Source organism: Astyanax mexicanus, chromosome 25 (genome assembly GCF_023375975.1).
Source record: "Astyanax mexicanus isolate ESR-SI-001 chromosome 25, AstMex3_surface, whole genome shotgun sequence".
Lineage (NCBI taxonomy): Eukaryota > Metazoa > Chordata > Actinopteri > Characiformes > Acestrorhamphidae > Astyanax > Astyanax mexicanus.
Window position 1 is genome coordinate 26,001,606 of NC_064432.1, and position 19,939 is coordinate 26,021,544.

At 37.4% G+C, this 19,939-nt stretch overlaps 2 protein-coding genes across 5 annotated transcripts in view; one reads left to right on the forward strand and one right to left on the reverse strand.

Annotated features, from left to right (window-relative positions):
• Positions 1 to 2,505: 2,505 nt before the first annotated feature.
• LOC107197720 (chitin synthase chs-2-like) lies at positions 2,506 to 17,216 on the reverse strand. The gene is made up of 19 exons (XM_049472401.1): positions 17,191 to 17,216; positions 15,741 to 15,879; positions 15,436 to 15,618; positions 14,055 to 15,130; positions 12,939 to 13,028; positions 12,707 to 12,859; positions 11,334 to 11,508; positions 10,717 to 10,821; positions 10,468 to 10,609; positions 9,144 to 9,344; positions 8,283 to 8,567; positions 7,950 to 8,129; positions 7,020 to 7,428; positions 6,263 to 6,285; positions 5,227 to 5,291; positions 4,918 to 5,028; positions 3,546 to 3,763; positions 3,351 to 3,450; positions 2,506 to 2,698 (listed from the first exon to the last, which is right to left on the reverse strand). The coding sequence occupies exons 1-19, from the start codon at positions 17,214 to 17,216 to the stop codon at positions 2,687 to 2,689; spliced, it is 3,693 nt and encodes a 1,230-aa protein (XP_049328358.1). The 3' UTR covers positions 2,506 to 2,686.
• The window catches only part of irf1a (interferon regulatory factor 1a), a 44,644-nt gene continuing 35,278 nt past the window's right edge, over positions 10,574 to 19,939 (forward strand). For all 4 annotated transcript variants that reach the window (XM_049472139.1, XM_022682096.2, XM_022682099.2 and 1 more), the window contains exon 1: positions 10,574 to 10,661. The gene's annotated coding sequence lies outside the window, so the exon portion shown is untranslated. The remainder of the gene's footprint in view (positions 10,662 to 19,939) is intronic.

Consider the following 19,939-nt stretch of genomic DNA (forward strand, 5'->3'; position numbering starts at 1 on the left):
GTATTACACACAGAGAGATCTACTTATTTTGGAGTTGGTGATTTTGGCTTACAGCCAATGAAAACCCAAAAATTAGTGTCTCAAAAAGTCCTGCTGGAAAATGAAATCAGCATCTCCATAAAAGTTGTTATCAGCAGAGGGAAGCTGTAAGATATGAAGTGCTGTAAGATTCTGTGGGAAAACAAAACTGAATATGAGTTTTCTCATACCTGAATTAACACTCAGTTCCTCATACGTTAGTCATACTTTCCCGAGATCAGTGGAATGAGTGTGCATAATTTTATCTGGGTGTGGAGGATTAGCTCGATGGTCGCTGATTAACAAGTTGTATCTTAAAATCAGTTAACCTGTTTAGTTTCAGACAGAGAATAAAACATGTGGAACTTTATTTTTTCCATTCTTTTCTTATTTTTGATTTGTTAAAAGCTTTGTTTAACAGTAGCGTGAGGGAGAGAAGAGAGATACAGGTCTGCGAATCATGGGCTGTAACTGTGAGCCATCCCAGAGTTGTTTATTACACAAATAGCCACTTGTATAACTCTGGTTTAAAGGTCAGGACGAATAATTAAGTTATATCACTTCGTCCGTCATGTGGCCACGTGCACACGAGCCACTGCAGTCGCTGTATTTACCAGCACTGCTATATTGCAATATACACAAGAATCATTTACATGGTCAATATTGACAGTAAAAGATAAGTGACTGTAGAATTAGGATTGCTTTTGTGTGATTTTATTTTTTTTGTGCTGCTGAACTGTGATTGGCCTATTGTAAAGACCCATTTCTGTACTTCTTGTGTAACAGTGCCTGTTTGTCTGCAATATCAGTGAGTCTTCATTTAGCTATACAGGAAAAAAGCTAATGTTCAGGCTAGTATCATAGTCAAAAGGTAAATGTTATCTTTAATGAATAGCACACAGCGTTCAGAGATCCAGAATTTTTTTTCAGACTGGGTGACACGGGGCGTAATTTATCCTGATAAATAACTTTTCACACCGTTATCCAAAGTATCAAAGTAGCTCCACAATCCGGCAAGCCCTGATATTTAAAACAAGGCATTAATAACTTAAAAAGTGCACAAGAAGCTTATTAAACACCACTGGTTACGTCTTATAACGCAATCTTCAGCTCCGAGCACCACCATCACTGCACTGATAAATATATAGACCTATATATTCATAGACTCGGCATAGCCTGCCTCCTGGCACTGGCTGCTATGCTCTGCGGAGTCTATATATAGTTGTCTTCTACTATACACAATTGAGTGATATATTTAAGCATGTAGTTAATATATTGATAATTTCTTGTATGAAGTGTAGTACAGGTGTGCAGTACCACATGATGTGGATGTAATTATCTTGGGTGTTCTGGATGTGAGCAGTTTTCAGTGTTTAATCCTATTTTAAACCCATTTTAACCAGTTTAGTGTAATCTATAAATGACTTCATATTGTATAATAGGCAGATTAGTGCTTGTGATCATAAGGAAGTTATGTTCGTGTATGTTTCAGTAATCAGCCTCAGGAAATAATAAAACTTTAGACTCTGTTGCTGGAAGCTAGTGGAAATGTTGTGTGTTGGGTTGGTTGGTAACTATTTTAACTAATTCAGTGAGACTAAGGAATGATGTGTAGCTACTTGTGTGTTAAAATATGTTTTAAAGGATTACTTAGCTAAGCTAAATTGTGCAATTCAGTACACAGTGTGTTTCTGACTCTTGGTGTAGTAAAACATGATAAAAAGTACCTTCGTTGAAACACTGTTTTCATCTCATAACTCTAGCTACATCTCAGGGCACTGCCATCACTGTACTGATAATGACACAGACATATATACATAGTCTCCAGATGGCAATTTTACCCGATTTTCACATGATTTGGTTTGTTACGAATGGCAGAGATGTACTTTTTGTAGGTGAAATTAGATGTTAAAAATACACCTGAATGTTGCAAATGGCATCTACTTCATTACAAAAAAATATAGGGAGGAGTCACAGATCAAACTCTTTTATAACTAAACTTTGTAAATCTGAAACACTCCTTATAAATTTAGTGTAAATAAACATGGATAAGACCTTACAATTTCCATATTAGTTTTTATATAAAAGAATTGAAAGAGCTGTAAGAAAGAATTGATATTCTATTGTATTGCTATATTTTGTTTGGAAATACTGTATATAATACTATTGATTTTCAGTTATTAGTTTAGATGTAAAGATTGGTGTCAGACGTGGTTCGTTTTGAGTTGTGTTTAAACGACAATGTTAAGAATGAAAATGGTTAATAACCTTAATACTAATAACAATACGTGTTGAAAAAAAAATAGACAATGTGCAACACCCGTTACAAAACACAATACAGTACAATAAATACAATAATTAGTATTAGCATTAGTATTAGTTGTCAAAATAGTATTTTAATATTATTTAACACAGCTGGAAATAAATTTTAATAATTTATTAATAATAATAATAATAATACTAAATGCAAAGAGTAAGAAAGAAAAAAACAACTGTAAACAATTCTGAACTTCTGATTCTTATTTCTATCATTAATGTTGATTAATACTAGATTTATTAGGTGGATTATTGCTGGTTTTATATGTTGTAGAGAACTTTGCCGTCGCTTCTCTCTTAAGTACCATGTTGACCCACTCTGTAGCCCTCAGTCAATTCAGATGACTGGTTTCTAAAGAAGCTCCTGTAAAAAAAAAATGAAGACAGAAGTTGTATAACGTTTCTGTCAGGTCATTATATAGTCCTGAAACTAAACTTACAGATCATATTAATTATTATATAAAGGTTTGAGACAACAATGCACTGTACACACATTTAAAGAAGTGTATCTAACATTCTACTTTTAATTTTTAATCTGTTTTAATCCAATGGTGTGTTAAATAAGACGCATAATAAGACTTTTTTGTAATCGTATTGGCTGTTTGTAGTCGCTGCTCTTGACTCTTAGTCGTTGACTGAGTCAGATGTTTAACATTAAAAGTTTGCTGGGTGTATGCGACTCGTCAGAGAGTGTCTTTCAGTAGTTCACGATACGCGACTGAGCGAGCGCCAAGTGATCCCCGATTTACTTCAGAGCAGAGTTTAAGTTATTGACTCTTGATGAGTTCAGCACAGCTGTTAACCGAAAGCTTGAATTCCAGGTGACTACTATAAAACATATTCTGGTTTGTTTAACACACTTTTTTTGTTTACTAAATAATTCTGTATGTTTTTCTTCACCGTTAAAATAATGAAAATGTCCAAATAAAATCTAACACAATATAAAGAACAGCCAGATTCACATTATATTAATCAATAAAAAATTAAGTAAAATAGTTATGGCAGGATTAGATTACATGTTCATCTGACGGCATCGCCTGATGCCTTTTCATGGCCCTCCTGTTAACGGCAGCTTCCGTTCCATTATAAGCGATGAAGTGAATCAAAGTTTGGATTCTAAAGAAGGAGGAAAAAAAAGATGCCGCCAGTCGTTTTAGCTATTTCTAAATAAATCAGAATTGAAAGTGTAGATTTATGATTCACTCAGCTACCTGTGCCACAGCATGGCAAAAAACTGGATGGCCAGAAGGGTCGCAAAGCCAACAAGGAACATGAGACCAATGGGATCGATGAAGAGCTTCCCGTCCGGGTCTACGGTTCCGTTGGCGAAGACTTTCGGGATTTTGATGGTCACGGTGCTGCCCAAGGTTTGCATAAAGAAAGTCGCAACCAGCCACAAGGCATTACAGATAAAAAACACGAAGCTTGCCTGCAAACAAAGAAAAACAGCAGATTTTAATCATTTATATGTGTCAAAAGTGTCTTTATTTAGTCTTTACATCCACTCCTTAATCAGATTGTGCCAGTAATCTGATCAGTGTGTTTTAAATGTACTTTAATAATTTGATTTTATCAATAACCTGATCATAAACTTAATACTTTGATAACTGAAGAAACCCAAAATCTTACAGTAATCCAATCATTTAACTGATAACTGCATAAAATTCAGATTTTGTCAGTAATCCGATACAGTTATTAAATGCATTTAATAATCTGATATAAACTTAGTAAATATTTCATTGTATGTGTTTAAATCCCCTCAGTGGGCCTAATTTTATGATTTTTTTTAAAAACACTTAAGTACAATAAGTGGTCAACAGCGGGTGTACATTTTTGTTAATTCCTACAAATATTTAAAAATTATAGAAAACGTATTGATTTTTAATGTAATGCAACCATTTACGAAAATTATAAAATCAGATTGTATTAGTAATTCAGTTTAAATCAGTTTGTTTAAATGCACTTAATAATCTGCTAGCTACAGAATTTATCTAATTTTATCATTAACCCAATCAACACATTAACATGAACTTGATAATCAAGTAACTTAACTTTTTTATATCAAATAGTTTGTTGCACTGACTGTGTAGATTCTTAATAATTAAAAGTTAAATGCAGTTTAAAAGGCTGTAAATGTATTTTATGCTACAGGCTGTGCTGCACTTTGGAGAGGGGTATACAGTTAGTGGGGTTAGCTATACAGAGCTATACTCTTTTCTCCATGATGTGCGTTAGTCTTACACATTCTTCTATTATTTTGTTTAGGAAGCTGCGTCTCATATTTTGGCTAAAAATCGCCCAATACTGGTGTTTTCCAACTTTAATATAGGCATATGTTGGCTAAAGGACATATTGTGCCATATTGTACAGTACCAAACTTTTTCTTATTCAATGTATTTTATTTCTTTTTATGATATTTTTTTTATACCTCTTATGTCTTTTGTCTTACGTATGTCTATCTGTGACTTTGTTGTATTGTAAATTTAGTGTCTCTTCTTTTATTAGTTGTAATTTTATTTTTTGCGAAGTTGTGTCCCACTTTTTAGCCGTATTCTGCCTATTATTTAGTCTATTAACACTCACCTTGTTGCGCAGATCTTTCAATTCAGCTTTGATTCGTTCTTCCTTTGCTTTGTCGCTCTCTAGAGGTTTAAGGTAGCGCTCAATCAGGTCCATCCAAAACTCTTCTTCTTTCTAAACACAAACAAAAATGAACAAAACAGTGAATATTTAAACACTTTCCACTGAGTTATGACCAGTAAAGCACACTTGGAGAAAATCTCTAATTGCTAATTATATTATGCCAGTTATCACTAGACAGAGTTTATCTCTAAACTGTATGTTATTCTTAATATCAGTCAGATTAACTTTTAGCATATGTTAAAAACACACCGGTTCAAGGTATCCCCTCTTTAGGTGCAGTTCCGCCGAGCTGTCCGTCAACTGTTGAATGAAGTCTATTAAAAAAAAAAAAACAATTAGAACAATTCTTAACCAGCCATTAAACTCTGATCATACATCAGCTAGAAATAAAGATTTTTTTATATTTATATATGCTGTGTTAAACAGTGCTGGCTTATTTCCACTACCACTACTATTTTCACTCGTGCACAGACTGAGACATCCCAGAATACTCTGGTTAAAAGTATTCTTAATCCAGCTCCCTTTATCAGATTTCTTAAACAGATTTCTAGACCTTTTTCTGATACTCTTAGAAATTGGAGTACTGTATTTTTGCGCACTGTAAGGCGCATTATGCGACACTAGTAAGGAACAGGGGTCTCGCCATGTTTTCGAGAACTATAATAAAAAAAATATATATATTTATATATATATATTTATTATAAGTCAGACGAGCACTGGATGTTATTTTACACAAATTTCTTTGCTGAAATCTGTTTATTTGGACAACTAAAGCTTTTCAGATTTCCACTAAGGCTGGGTGCAGCAGCATTAGCGTCTACTCTAAGGAACCCTGACTGTTTCGGTAAGCCAGCGTGATATTAGCTAGCTGTTCATCCATTCATTGTACCACAATGATGGTAAGTTAAGATGTCATCGAGAACCAGTTACATCAGGGAATATTGTTAGACCTTTAAAAAGCTCCTTATACTCAACATATTCATATTACTCATCCTTTAACTGAATAAAAGTGTTTCTTCTGTGACTTTGCTTTATAATATAGCTGTGTATTGGCAAGATCTTGACTTTGTGATATGGACAATAATTACCATTCAATATATTTGAATATTTGTGCTGATTTGTGTTTTTTTTGTTAAATGTAGGCCATTTTTCCCATAAACAGTATATTAAATGTGTGCCTCTCTAAAATGGTGTGTCTAATATGGGTAGTGTCTGCACTAGTACTGGTTCATGCATTTAAACCAATCAAATTCCACAGCCATTTAAAAACGATCAAGATACTTACTCTCCTCAATGTTGTCTGGTTTTCTGAAAAAGAAGATTTCTTGCATTAGACTCATTTTTTATGTCTTACAGCTGAAACATATGTCCAAATGTTTATAGGCAACCTTTTTAATTTGTGAACTTAATTTGTCTACTTTAAGTTGCACCGATTATCTCTATAGAATGGGTCTCCCCTTTGGGATGCTCCTTAGATCCAATGCCAGTCTTGGACTCAAAGCGTACAAAACCCCTTACATTACATTTAAGGGCCAGGTGAGCTCGGACTTTGGCGGGTTCGTATCTTAACAGCGCAGCGCTTTTGTGCATCTCAACCGAGGAAACTGATCTGAGCGTTCACACTATAAAGGTACGCCAGCAGTGCACAGCGCTTCTGCACGGCTCAGCTAGGATTGGCCGGCTGACTGTGGACTGTTGTCAGGGTTTTGATCAGTCAGTGGCGCACCTCAACGCGAATTTCTCAATGGCAAGATAAAAAAAGTAAATTCGTATATTTTTAATAAGAAATTTAAAGCCTTTTCCAGCTGTTTTTTTTTTTACTCTCGCATTGCGTTAAAGTGTTTGAGAATCACAGTTGAGTGTATATGTATATATTTACATTACATACACTGTAGCTGTGTTTATTAAATCATGATTACTATAAAATTTATGTTAAGTGAACACTAATATTCAAGGCTTTCCCCAAACAACCCTTTATTAGAAGCACTCTTATATTGAAAAGTGTAGCGTAAAGGTAAAATATAAAAGCTTGGAAATGTTACCTCTCCTCCAGTTTCGACGGCACCTCAGTGGGCACTGTAGGTGCGACTGATGCGACTGGTGGTGGTGCGTTAATCACCTTCACTTCCTGGTTTACCTGGATCTCCAGGTTATAACTACAGAACTTCAGCATCTTCTGGCACTTCACGCTCTTTTCCTGCGTCATGGCGGACGCCGCTGCACCCTGAGTCCCCGTCTCCCGAGTTCCCCATGACACGTTGTTCATGTTCACCATGGAGTAGATGGCCAGCAGCAGGTATCCGCTGGGGATGCAGATGACGTACAGGAAGCCGCAGATGATGAGCTGCCACTCGTGAGGGTGAAGGAGAGCCGTGATGACGTACATGGCCATGATGCCGATGAAGAACAAGCCGCTGGGGGTCATGAAGGTGTTTTCAATCACCATGTCCGCTGAAAAAAACACGCACAATAAATATACACATGCATTTATTTATATATATATACACACACACACACACACACTCTAACTAGCAAGAGAGACAGACAGACGAAAGCACGAGAGAGGGAGAGCGACAGACAGAGGGTGTGAGCGAAAGAGAGAGACAGATAGACAATGTGAGTGAAAGAGAGATAGATCGAGAAAGAGAGACAGACTGCATGAACAAAACAGAGACAAAAAGACAGGCGGTACAAGCAAAAGAGATAGACAGACGGTAAGAGAGAGACAGATGGTGTGTGTGAGAGAGAGAGAGAGAGAGAGAGAGAAGGTGCAAGCGAAAGAGAGGGAGAGACACACTGTGAGAGAGATAGAGAGAGATGGCAAGAGAGAGAGAGAGAGAGACAGACAGACAGACAGACAGTGCAAGCAAAAGAGAGAGACAGACAGACAGACAGACAGCGCGAGCTAAGGAGAGACAGACAGATGGACGGTGTTCAGCTGTTAATTTAAAGGTTAAATGTCTTTTACTTACCTATGATCCCTAACAGAGTGGCGGTCATCAGGAAAGCGTACATTACACTCAGAACAGCAGCGATGGTGATCTGTGTGTCTGATTTCGTATAATAGCAGATAATTATGTAGAGAACAGGGGGGATGACGGCCAGCACAAGGCCAATGTTGGCGTCTAACTTCAGTACGGTTTTAAAACATCCTGTAAAACAAGACAAAGGCTCATATAAGCAGCAGCTACACAAACGTTCATTCATACATGCTATCTTAGCTAATGGAGTTAATATATTATGGCAAAAATTGTTCTAAAATATTGATTCTTATGGAAGATTTTTTTTTTTGTTTCCCAACTCACCTGCAATCATCAGGCAGACTGTTGCCGGGCCCAGGATGGAGGCGGCCATACTGATGGTCTGGTACAAGATGTAGGGTTTGGAGATGGACTTGTTCCTCTGGGAGGTCAGGCTGCCACTGGCAAGGAGGTCCAGAGTGTTGGCCATGGTTGAGGGACCCCAGCGCCGTCTCTGGTTGTAGAACTCCTTAAACTCCTGAGGAGCGTTGGTGTAGGAGTCTGAGGCGGCGTTATACTCCACCCTCCAGCCCTGCTGTAGGAGAAGCGTACACAGCCAGCGGTCCTCACCTGAAAACAGAGTGAGAATAGTGGGAATAGGAATGATTTAGAATTGCTTTTTTATTCAAAAGTGACAGTGTGTATCCAAGGACTAGTTTATGAACTACTACCTCAGACCATTTTACCATTACTGACAATCACAAATAGGAGAGACTGCCTCTTTTTGACTGCTGCTGATTGGTCAGCATTGCTGAGTAGCATCACAGCGCTAACGCTCAGAGGAAAGCGCAGCGACTCGGTTCTGATACATCAGCTCACAGACGCAGCCTTGTGCTGATCCACATCACCCTTTAAGAGTGATGAAGGGAAAGAGCGCCATCTACTGTACCCACCCAGAGAGAGCAACGACTATTGTGCTCTCTCTGGGCTTTGGTAGCTGATGACAAGCTGCATGGACAGGATTCGAACCATCAGTCTCCATGCTGAGATTACTTATATCAGCTGTTAAATTAATACATTGTGTAATAATAATCGCTTTTTATATTTTTTGGTTGCAATTTAGAAAAAGGTTTAAAATAAGGTCTTGTATCGAATTCACGGTACCGTATCGGTATGGAAAATTAAAAAAAATTATGAATTATTTACCTTGGTCGTACTGTACGTAGTGAGAGGCCTCGGTGGGTTTGGTGGTGTATCTCTTCATGACGTTGTCGTCCATAAGCGCCGCGGCTCTGAACAGACTGAAGCATCCCGGACTGCAGAGGACGCATCCGAACACGTGCTCCGCCGTCTTCTGCAGCCAGTGACCCACAGCGTACTCAAACTTCTGATACCACACCATCGGACCTGCGGACACAAGCAGAAGAAGAAATGGCCGTTTTTAGGGGCAAGATTATACAAGCATTCAGACGCAGAATCATTATCGAGGTCGCTTGTTTGTTCAGACCCACGGACAGTTCTAGCCAGACACCGCTGGTCACAATCATTAGTGGATGGTAATGACTTCCTCAGTGTATTCCCCAAAACTTTATAGACCCTGTAGATTGAGGCAAATGTCACGTTTCTTTTGTCTGGCACCCACTCTCAGACCTCACATTAGCGTAATTTACAATATTTACACTTTACACTGTATTATAAGGCGCTCTATCAGTCAACGTCTATTTTCTGGTCTATTTTCATACATACATAAGGTACATAAGGTGCACAGGATTATAAGGCGCATTAAGCGACACTTGTAAGCAACAGTAGTAAACAAATTAAACAAAACTGTAATTCTTAAAAAAAAACAAAAAACTTTTAAATCAAGTGCTGGATGTTAATTAACACAGACTTGTCTCCTGAAAACTGTTTGTTTGGGTGAGTATAGTGCTTCTGTTTATTTACAGTAAGCTTAGAATTTCAATATTTTGTCCAAGGGTGAGCGCTAGCTGCGGTTAGCAGCGCTAGCCAGCCTCAATAAGCAGCATAGCCAGCCCCAGTTAGCAGCGCTAACTCGTTTATACTCTAATAAATCAGAGTGGCTTTACTGCTCCATACATCCTCACTGGTACAATTTACACACAAGACGTACAGGATAAGGTGCACTGAAATTTTTTTGGAAAATTAAAGGTTTTTAGGTGCACCTTTTATAGTCTGACAAATATGGTATGTGACCTTGCCATGAGCATGCTGGCCAGTGGTCAATCAACCTCACTCACAAGATAACACCTCACAACATATACAGGTGTGGGCGTTCCCATGCGTTGCCCTGGGGGTAATACTAATAATCTCAATCTCATAAATTTATATACTAATATAAATATAAAATATATACTAATATAAACAGGGTTCTCTGTACAATTGTACACCTGCTGTAGTTTTAACTGTAACTTACATTGTACCGTTTACACAGTATTATTATTATTATTATTATTATTATTATTATTATCATCATTATTATTTATGCAAGATCCTGTTTTTTTTCACTTACCGGTACCAGTGGGGTGAATCCTGCCACATGCCGCCCCCACCTCCGGGTACAGCCTGAGCCGATCCACCAGCAGCATGACTGCAGAGGGCTGGAAATCAGTGTCTCCATCTAGTGCCAGGATGTAGGTGTTCTCCTTGGCTTTCTAAAGAAGACACGAGTGACTGTCTGTCTGCTTTGGGTCCCAAAGTTCAGAGGTATGAATGTAAAATCAAGCAATAATTTAAAGATGACTTTTTAAATGTAATTTACCTTCAATCGATCTTCAATATTGTTTAATCCCTCCTCCTTTTCCTCATACATCTGATGGAATGGCCTGTTTAGCTTCCAACCGAGCAGAAAGTATAGGTACATAATCTGCAACGGAGAAAAAGTCATAATCCATCGGAATATTCATACAAAATCCTTTATTTAGTCTTTATTCCCTATTTTAGTGATCTGTAAATCTGCGAGCCGTCACGTATGCTTTGCATCAGCACACATAAAGCAGCATAAAGTTATCCAAAAGCAGTGTGTAAGACTGGTGGTGGAGAACATGATGCAAAGATGCATGAAAAAAAAACTGATTAAAAACCACCAGGGTTAATCCACCAAATATTGATTGATTTCTGATCTCTTCAAACCTTATAAATATGAACTTGTTTTCTTGCATTATTTGAGGTCTGAAAGCTCTGCATCTTTTTTATTGTTATTTCAGCTGTTTCTCATCATTTATTTCTGCAAATAAATGCTCTAAATGAGAATATTTTTATTTGGAATTTGGGAGAAATGTTGTCTGTAGTTTTTAGAATAAAACAATGTTCATTTTACTCAAACATAAACCTATAAATAGCAAAATCAGAGAAACTGATTCAGAAATTGAAGCTTACCTGAGACCATCTCTTTTTGTGGCGAATTTTATTCTTATCCTTAAAGTGAACGGTTAGTGAGTTGCCTTCGGGAAGAGTGTACTGCAGACGGCAGCCGTACGGCGTCTGGATGATCTTCTGATCTGGGAGTGGCTTTCTCTCCCTAAAATTACCTTTACCTTTATCACTGAATATACTGTATAATGGGGGAGAAAAAAGTAAAATTATTAAGGTAGGTTAAGCCATGCAACACATTTTACTGTGTATAATAACCAGCCACTTTATTTTTGTGTTTTTATTACTGTGTATATATTGAATATAAAATGTAGTCTGTGTGTGTTTGTTTTTTGGCTGAGCTTGGGCCACTTGGTGGCAGTAGTTGAGCATATGTAATTTCTGAAACAGTTCATAATCATCACGTTTTTACCACTACAAACGTTTACAAGAGACACCTCTGTTGTTTAGTATAATTATTTAACTTTTTAGAAGAAAGTTACACCCATAAATTACAATCGCAAAAAAATAGTCCTTAATTCCAATCCATAATTTTTTCTCAACTAAATATCATGCTGTTTTATTTAGCTATATAAACAGTGTCACTACTGTGGGGTCCAGAACGACAGTTTATTGTGTATCTAGATTATTCATAGATTATTTGGTGTGATTTAAATAATTTTTTACATGTAAGTGATTGCATACTTTTTACTGTTTTTAGCAAAAGAAAAATTCACACTGTTCTCATTTCCCATTATATATCTACTAGAGACAGATTATATCTGTCTATCATTTATTTTACTTTAATCCTGGATATTTGGAGTTTATATATATATATATATATATATATATTTGGAGTGCATTATTATTAGTATCATGACATTCTGGAATCATTGATATCTGTTCTGTGTATTTTTCTTTTATATCTCAGTTAGTCAGTTTTATATCATATCGTATGAAATAATAAAATTTTAGTTTTAATTTTGTTGCATAAGTGTATTCTTAAGTGTGTATGTGTATGTGTGTATAAGTGGGAGTTTTTTCTTACGAAGTTTTTTTTTTTTGTCATATCACTGAGTATCGTTATCACCCGTTATTAAAACAATTCCATGAAATATCGTGATATTATTTTAGGGCCACATCGCCCACTCCTAGACCTGACTACTATAAATATAACTCCACTTAGAAAATCTAGCTTGAGTCGTTTTTATATACAATTACATATCCGCTTTTAAAAGCTTAGTAGTCGTGTGAACAGAAAAAAATGGCGGTTAATCACTAATTATCATTAATCACTGAATCCTGTTATGATTATTCTATTTTTTTTTCAATCGCTTGATTTGAATTAAATATCATTGCAATTAAGAACAGATTAAAGAGATAATCCTCTGAAAACTTACATGTAGACCTCTTTGATGACTTCTGCCAGGGTCTCTGCGTACTCGTTTACACTGCGCTTGTTGTCTTTCTGCTTGAAGGCATCGTCGAAGAAGATATGCGACTCAAAGGCGACATCGTTAAATTTGTTCTTCTTAGGTCTGAACCTGTCGAGTCTTTAAAACAGAGAAAAGGAGATTTTACTGGCTGAACAAACTCGAAAACAGAGTCGAAAAAGAGTGAAATTCGTGTTACCTGAACATTGAGATGATCATCTTCAGCATCTCGTCTTTGGTCTCGTGCCACATGGTGGCGCAGAGGTAGATGGTCATCTTGTCCTTCTCTCTGAAGTTGGATATATAAGACAAAATGTAAAAATATAGAGTGCATTTTTCATTTATATATTATAATAATGCACATTTAAAAATAATAGTGATACAAATGATTCCTTGAGTGTTATCATAAAAGAACTACACTAAAATACATTCTCCATTATCTAAAGTGCTTCCACTATGATCCAGATTCGAATCTGGTTCGAATCCCAGTCATGCAGCTTGTCCTTGCTCTCTCTGGGTGGGTACAGTAAATGGCGCTCTTTCCCTTCATCACTCATAAAGGGTGATGTGGATCAGCACAAGGCGGAGCACCGCAGACTGACCTCTCATTTATTCAAGCTCTGCAGCAATACTGTCAGCACTTATGCTTAATTTTTTTAAGCTTAACTCATGTTTGTTGCCAGCGGTTTAGACATTATTGGCTGTGCATTGAGTTTTTTTTGAGGGCACAGCAAATTTACACTGTTGTATGAATTGTTGTACGAAGTTTAGTGACAAGTTAGCTAGCTACGTTACCAGGGAGGGAACTAAGATTAGTGGAGAGCTAGCTAACGTTGGTGGTGTGCTAGGTAAAGTTACCAGGGAGGGAACTAAGATTAGCGGAGAGCTAGCTAACATTTAGCAAGGAGAGAACTAACATTAGCAGAAAGCCAGCTAACTTTATGTCGGCTCTATTCTGCATCGCAATGGAACAAATGCATTTTTGGGTCTTAAACTGTATTTATTGTTGTTTTAAAAGCATTAAATTTGACTTTTAAAATGGTGCAAGAACCCTGATATATATTTAGTAGAAAGCCTTTCCCTGGACAGTAGAGACAGGTGCGACATCACCAGCTACAATTCTAGGGGGAGCTGTGGTAGGTGAAAATGGACCGGATACAAGGGATATATGGTACCAGAAAAAGAGCATTATAATAGTCTATTATAAGTAACTTGCAGGGATTAGCATGGTTAGCTTTCAGAGCAACACCTTATTAATTTAGTGCATTATATGTTTGTACTGGGGAAGGGTTTTTTGGCAGTGCAAATACTATACCTGTTTTGCCTTTGCGGCGAAACCACCTCAAACCTGGTGTTGAGCAACATGGACTGGTCAATGCACACCGCCTCGTACAGGTTGCGCACAAACAGTTCCTTCGTCCTCTCGATGCGGTGCATGCTGAGGAACCAGATGTATAGCGTGCAGAGCATCAGTCCAATCCACCAGCTGAACAAGGACAAGCTCAGGAGAACGTAACCAATCACATTGCCTTCCAAAGAGGCAACTCGATTGCAGACCCCGTGGGTCAAGTCCGTTACCAGAAGCTTCATGACTCCTAGCCCTGAGCCGTTTATGCTGGAGAAGTTACTGCAGTAGGTGGCAAACGAGGTGGCAAACGTGCTGTTGACATTATCACTGGAACTGGAGTTGAGGAAGGGGATCCAGATGGCCAGGATGAAGGCAGCCAGGGCAGTTGGAGACACCATTATCATGGGAAGGACAAAGCTGCGGCGGACTGCATGCATTTTGCAGGCTACCACGGCCATCCAGCGGCACAGAGCCGACGAGATGACCTGAATGGCGAAGAGGCTCAGGACTAGAGTTTTAGTTGTTGAAGTGACCGATAGTACCGAAGACCAGTCCTGGTCTGAGAGCTTCACGTAGGCTCCCAGGACGGTGGAGATCACAGCGATTCGTACCACACTGGACAGGATACTGACGAGATTCCTTGACCTTTTGATGTCTCGGATGGTGTTTTGGAAGAAGGTGATCTTAAAAAGCATGGCGTAGTTCTCCCACCAATTCAAAGACACCAGAAAGGCTCCTCCTATTGCCAAACCAACATGTAGGGCCATCTCCCATCTTGTACTGTCCTCTTGCCATTGAGGACAGTAGATGTAGTTGAAGGCAAAGAATATGTAGCCTGCAGTCAGGAGGACGACGGACAAAGCGGAGGTCGCTGTGAATCGCTTCTTTCCCCTGGCGATCGCACTTGCGATGACTTGCATGATGGCCGACAACATACCGATCCCGTTCAGCAGCATCACGTTAGTTAGGATGTCAAATTTCGGCATGGCGACCAAGGTGAGCACGGCTGAGCCAAGAGCCACCAACGATTCCACCAGGACAACCTGCATGAGGAGGTCAAAGAAGGAAATCAAAATAAGAAGTATATGGACCCAAATATCACATTACTCCAAACTCATTTTTTAACCTTCATTTCAGCAGTCAATTACCAACACCTAACATCTCTTTAATGCCCCATTACTCCACCCTATTTCCTCAACACCCTATTACTCCACCTTATCTTCCAACACCCCATCTTGCATATATAAATTTAACTGTTCCACTTCTCTTATCACCCAAAATCATTTAAAAACACACTGAGTAAGTATCAGATCAAATTTAATGTTGCATATTAAATGAGGTTACCTACCCATATGAAAGTTTGTGTCGATGGAGTTTTTGAGTCCTTAAAAATAATTTTCCAAACACTTTTAAACAGCGTTAAAACACTGGGTGCTATTAAGAGACAGCCGATGAAGAGGAGGGCGTAGGGTTTGGTCTCTATGGTGTTTGAAGCGTTGTTGCTGATGGTTATTAGCAGTAGTAAGGATGTCTAATTAGAAAAAAGAGAAAATATTGATATTTACAATATTACTAGTAATAAATATACTTTATAAAAGTTCTGTATTATTTAGAAAACAGTTTGAAAACAGCTGTTCATATAATAAGACTCACTTTGCTGAAGAAAGCAAGTGCAAAGACCAGGAGCCCTGCGAGGTTACAGATAAAGATCTGGATGCAGCTCAGGAGTTTTCGAGGTTTCTGCTCATCCTGAATCACAGGCTCCTCCTTAGCAACATCCCATTGCCGGGACCTACAACACCAGAATCACACATTTTTAATTCACATAATCCAGGGACCCGTTATTATAAAGATTGCGTAGAGTATGGAGAAAATCATGGAATTAAGGCATAAAATCAGATTTTGGTGTATTCAAAAAATGCAGCGTTAACTGCAAGATTCAGAACACAACAGAACTCCAAATATTTTATGGATCAGGGCAACAGCTTTTCTATTAGTTTTACCAATATACTATAGAGAGAAAATAGGAACAGTTGTTTGTGTTGTTATTGATTAATCAAACCAATATTCCAGCTAAATATCGTCGCTGTCCAATGAAAAACTACTTACTCTACTGAAAAATCGATTTGAGTAATCGGATAAAACATTTTTGCTTGGTTAAAGGGCAATTAAAAAAGACACGAGAAAACAAGACATTTCACTTAATAATGAGTGTAATAATTAAGTTAAATTAAACATGGCAAGTCTTCCCTTTCTAAAATAACAAAATTCAGCAGAAAAGACTAATAATAATAAGAAAGAATAAAAAGAATAAACAAGAAACATTCTTTAATGATGTACAAACGCTGTAAAAACAAAGCTGTGCTGCCAGAAAATAGGAAAAGCTGTTTGTGGTGTTATTTAGTCAATCAAACCAATATTCCAGCTGAATATCGACGCTGTCCAATGAAAACCAAGTATGTCCAAAAGAGAAACTTTACAGCAACTTTACTTCTAAACTTTCAATATGAGTCAATAATAATGTAAAAATAGTTTATCTCAGGTCCTTTTGAAGTATTTCTTTTGGTCTGTTCAGTATAAGGGCCAGTTTGTCTGTTCAAATTATGTAATAAACGAAAAATAGTAAAAAAAAAAAAATGGAGATGCTTGTTTTTCATTAGACAGCGACGATATACATCTAAATATTCAAGAAATTATGGTACCTTTTTTTTGTCATTTTAATTTTTTTGTGGCTAAAAAAAAAAAAAACATGCGCTCATTTGTTGTGGGTGTATTTCAATTCATTTTCAAATGGTGCGCAGCAAAGCTTTTGAGCTTTTTTGCCCTCTTGTGGAGAAACTGCTAAATTTAACTAGATGTATACGTACATATGTGTGTGAAGTGTATTAACATCTTTAGGTATATTTTAGAAATCAGTACGATTTTTAATTTAAATGATTACATTTCATTCTTTATTGTTATAAATCTGAACAGGAAAAAGCTTGAAAAAAAGATTTAATGATAAAATCTAAAATGGACTTAAATAAAAAGTTATAAATATACATATATTTAATAAATATATTTATAAGATATATATTTAAAAAAAAATTGAGCAGAATCCTACCTGTGCTCTGCCTGATCGTCACTCATGCTTGCTCTGGTCTAAAGTGGTAAATCCACTCGATGGTCCAAAATATATAGTGGGAGGTTCTTTTATAATAAATGGATGTTTCTGAATTTAGTAATCAGTCGTGCGCTTTGTGTTGGGTGTGGAGGCATTCTTCTGTCAGGTTTCACCTTATTAATATTCATGTGTCTAAAGAACTTAATCTGCTTATCTCTGGCCCATCTACTTTTTCACAGGGAAGTGTATTTTTAAAAAATAATATATGCAGCCCAGTTTCAGAGGAAATACCTGTGTTTAATGTAAACTAAATGAACTGTTTTAAACTGAATCGTCATGGGAAGATGCGGACCTCCCAAGTCACGGTTCTTCTGTAGAAAGCATCATGCCCATATTAGAAGATCTCTTCCTAAGCGGTAGTGAGAGGAGTGCACTACTATAAACCGTCTCTACTGTCCAGGGAAGGCTTTCTGCCTCGTGATAAGATATGTATCATGATACAAGACTCACGACTGCATAGGCCTGTCACAATAACTACATTATTAACAACATATCGTTTAATAAATGGACATGACCTCAATCATTTTAATTAGGATATTTTATTAGGAAAAATGGCCTCAATCAACAAACAAAACTAACTTAAAGAAAAATAATAACGGCCCAGTGCAGCTCTAGTCACTCAACTTTAGTGCCTTCCTCTCTCCGTCTGAGTATTTCTCGAGTGAAGGCTGAGGCAGGGTGTTTATTCTGGTCCAACGTGGGCCAGCTGGGACAGACCGGGGTTGTGTGAACAGGAATGGAAAGTTTATTGTCTTTAAAAAAAGGTTTAATTCCTTTGCTATGATATGATGTCATCATCATATTAGTGGCATTTAAGGGTCTTAAAATGCAAAAAATATCGTTTATCGCAGTAATTTCTGGAACAACATATCGTTCGCAAAAAAAAAATATTGTGACAGGCCTACGACTGCACGATTGCAATACATCGCAAATACTGCTTAAACACTGCTATCTACTGTGTGGGGTTTAAATGCAACATAAAATAACCACTTCTGACACCAATCCTTACATCTAAACTAATACATAAACTACTAAAGGTAAAAGGAAATATTCAGAAGAACAAGTTGATCAGGAAATGCTCTGAAGTCTACGTTAACCAGTGAGTTCAGTGGAGCAGAACTGACACTATCTTGTGTAAGTAACTGTAGGTTTAAATTGGATCTCCGGTTGATTCCGCGTTTTACAGAGACCTTAAATACACACTAGGGAAGCACAGTTTGACAAGGTAACACAACTAGACAGAACATCGGTCATATTGCGTCACATTTAACGCTGTATCTCTGAAAACATTTTGTCCTTTAGGTTTTAAAGCTGTAAAATTGACTGGGGGAAGGCAGCAGGTAGGCGTTCTCTGCTGCAGTGCTGTTAGCCAATCAGAGGGGATATGTTTGCATGTATGAATATTCGTGAGCAAGAGCCGAAAACCTGTCTTTCTTCAGATACCTCTATTTCAGTGATTTAAAGTAGTAGTTGATCTATGTTGAATAGAAGTCAAAGACATCATTCCACAAAACGGTCAATTTTAGACAAAACCATAATAAAAACGCGCCGAAATCTGCACTCCCGCCACGAGAACCGGAAGTGCATTTCTAATTAAAGTTAGCTAAAGCAATTATCTCCGTTCTTAAAAATGTTCTATTTTTAAGAAGATGGTGTGTATGCGCTGCCGAGAGAGGGTGCTTTTCATGGCGGGGGTGTAGATTTCAGATTTAGGCACTACTATAGTTCTGAATTCAGCTCCCCCGCCATGAAAAGCACCCCCTTTTGGGAGAGGCTGCAGGTGACATTTCTTTTTCCATATTTCTTACGAGTCAGTGTAGCTTAAAACAGTATCTTGGATATTTTTTTCACTTTCTAGGTAAAGTTAAAACCAAGAAGACCCTGAGAGAGGGTGCTTTTCCTGGCGGGGGTGCTGAATTCAGCACAACAATGGCTTTACATGTGAGGTCAGTGATGAGAGCTATGAATTGCCACAATAACAATATACAATATACAGTAAATGTAATGTGTAGAGTAACATGTTTAGGTTGTAAAGTCACTTTTAGTTGGATTATACCCTGAAATATGGTGCCATATCATCCACCCCTAATTATCATATCAGGGTACGACTTTTTTACTCTTTTTATCAAGAGAAAAAATCTTTTGAGGGATAATAAATTTTTTGTTTGAGTTGCTCAAAAGATGCAATTTTTTTGTAAGTAAACAGATCCTTTAGGACATGAACTCTTACTTTTTGAAGGTAAATTTTTGGGTTAAAATGAAATTACTTGGTTAGTATAAATAAGTCCTAATGATTCATATCCTACTGACCAAACCCTTGAGCCAAACCGGTTCTTTTGTCTGATGAGAGTCTACTTTATTTTCTTTCAGAAGAAAAGAAAGTCCGCAGTCTTTCCTGAGAAGTTGAGGGAGCTGCTATGACTGTAATTTGCCAGAATTTTTTTTTTTTAATATTTTCTTTCCACACACGACACAGATATTCATGATAGCAGGATAGTGTGTCATATATACTGACTATTTATAGTATGATTTTAAAGAGTTTAAAAAGAGTGCAAAACTACAATGACTAGGCACAGGAAGTGACAGGAACAGGAACTAGTAATGTGTGGAGTTAAAGAAGATAAAGCTAGCCAGACACCGCCGGTCACCATCATTACCACCCACTGCACTGCGCTCGCTGTCGGTGGTT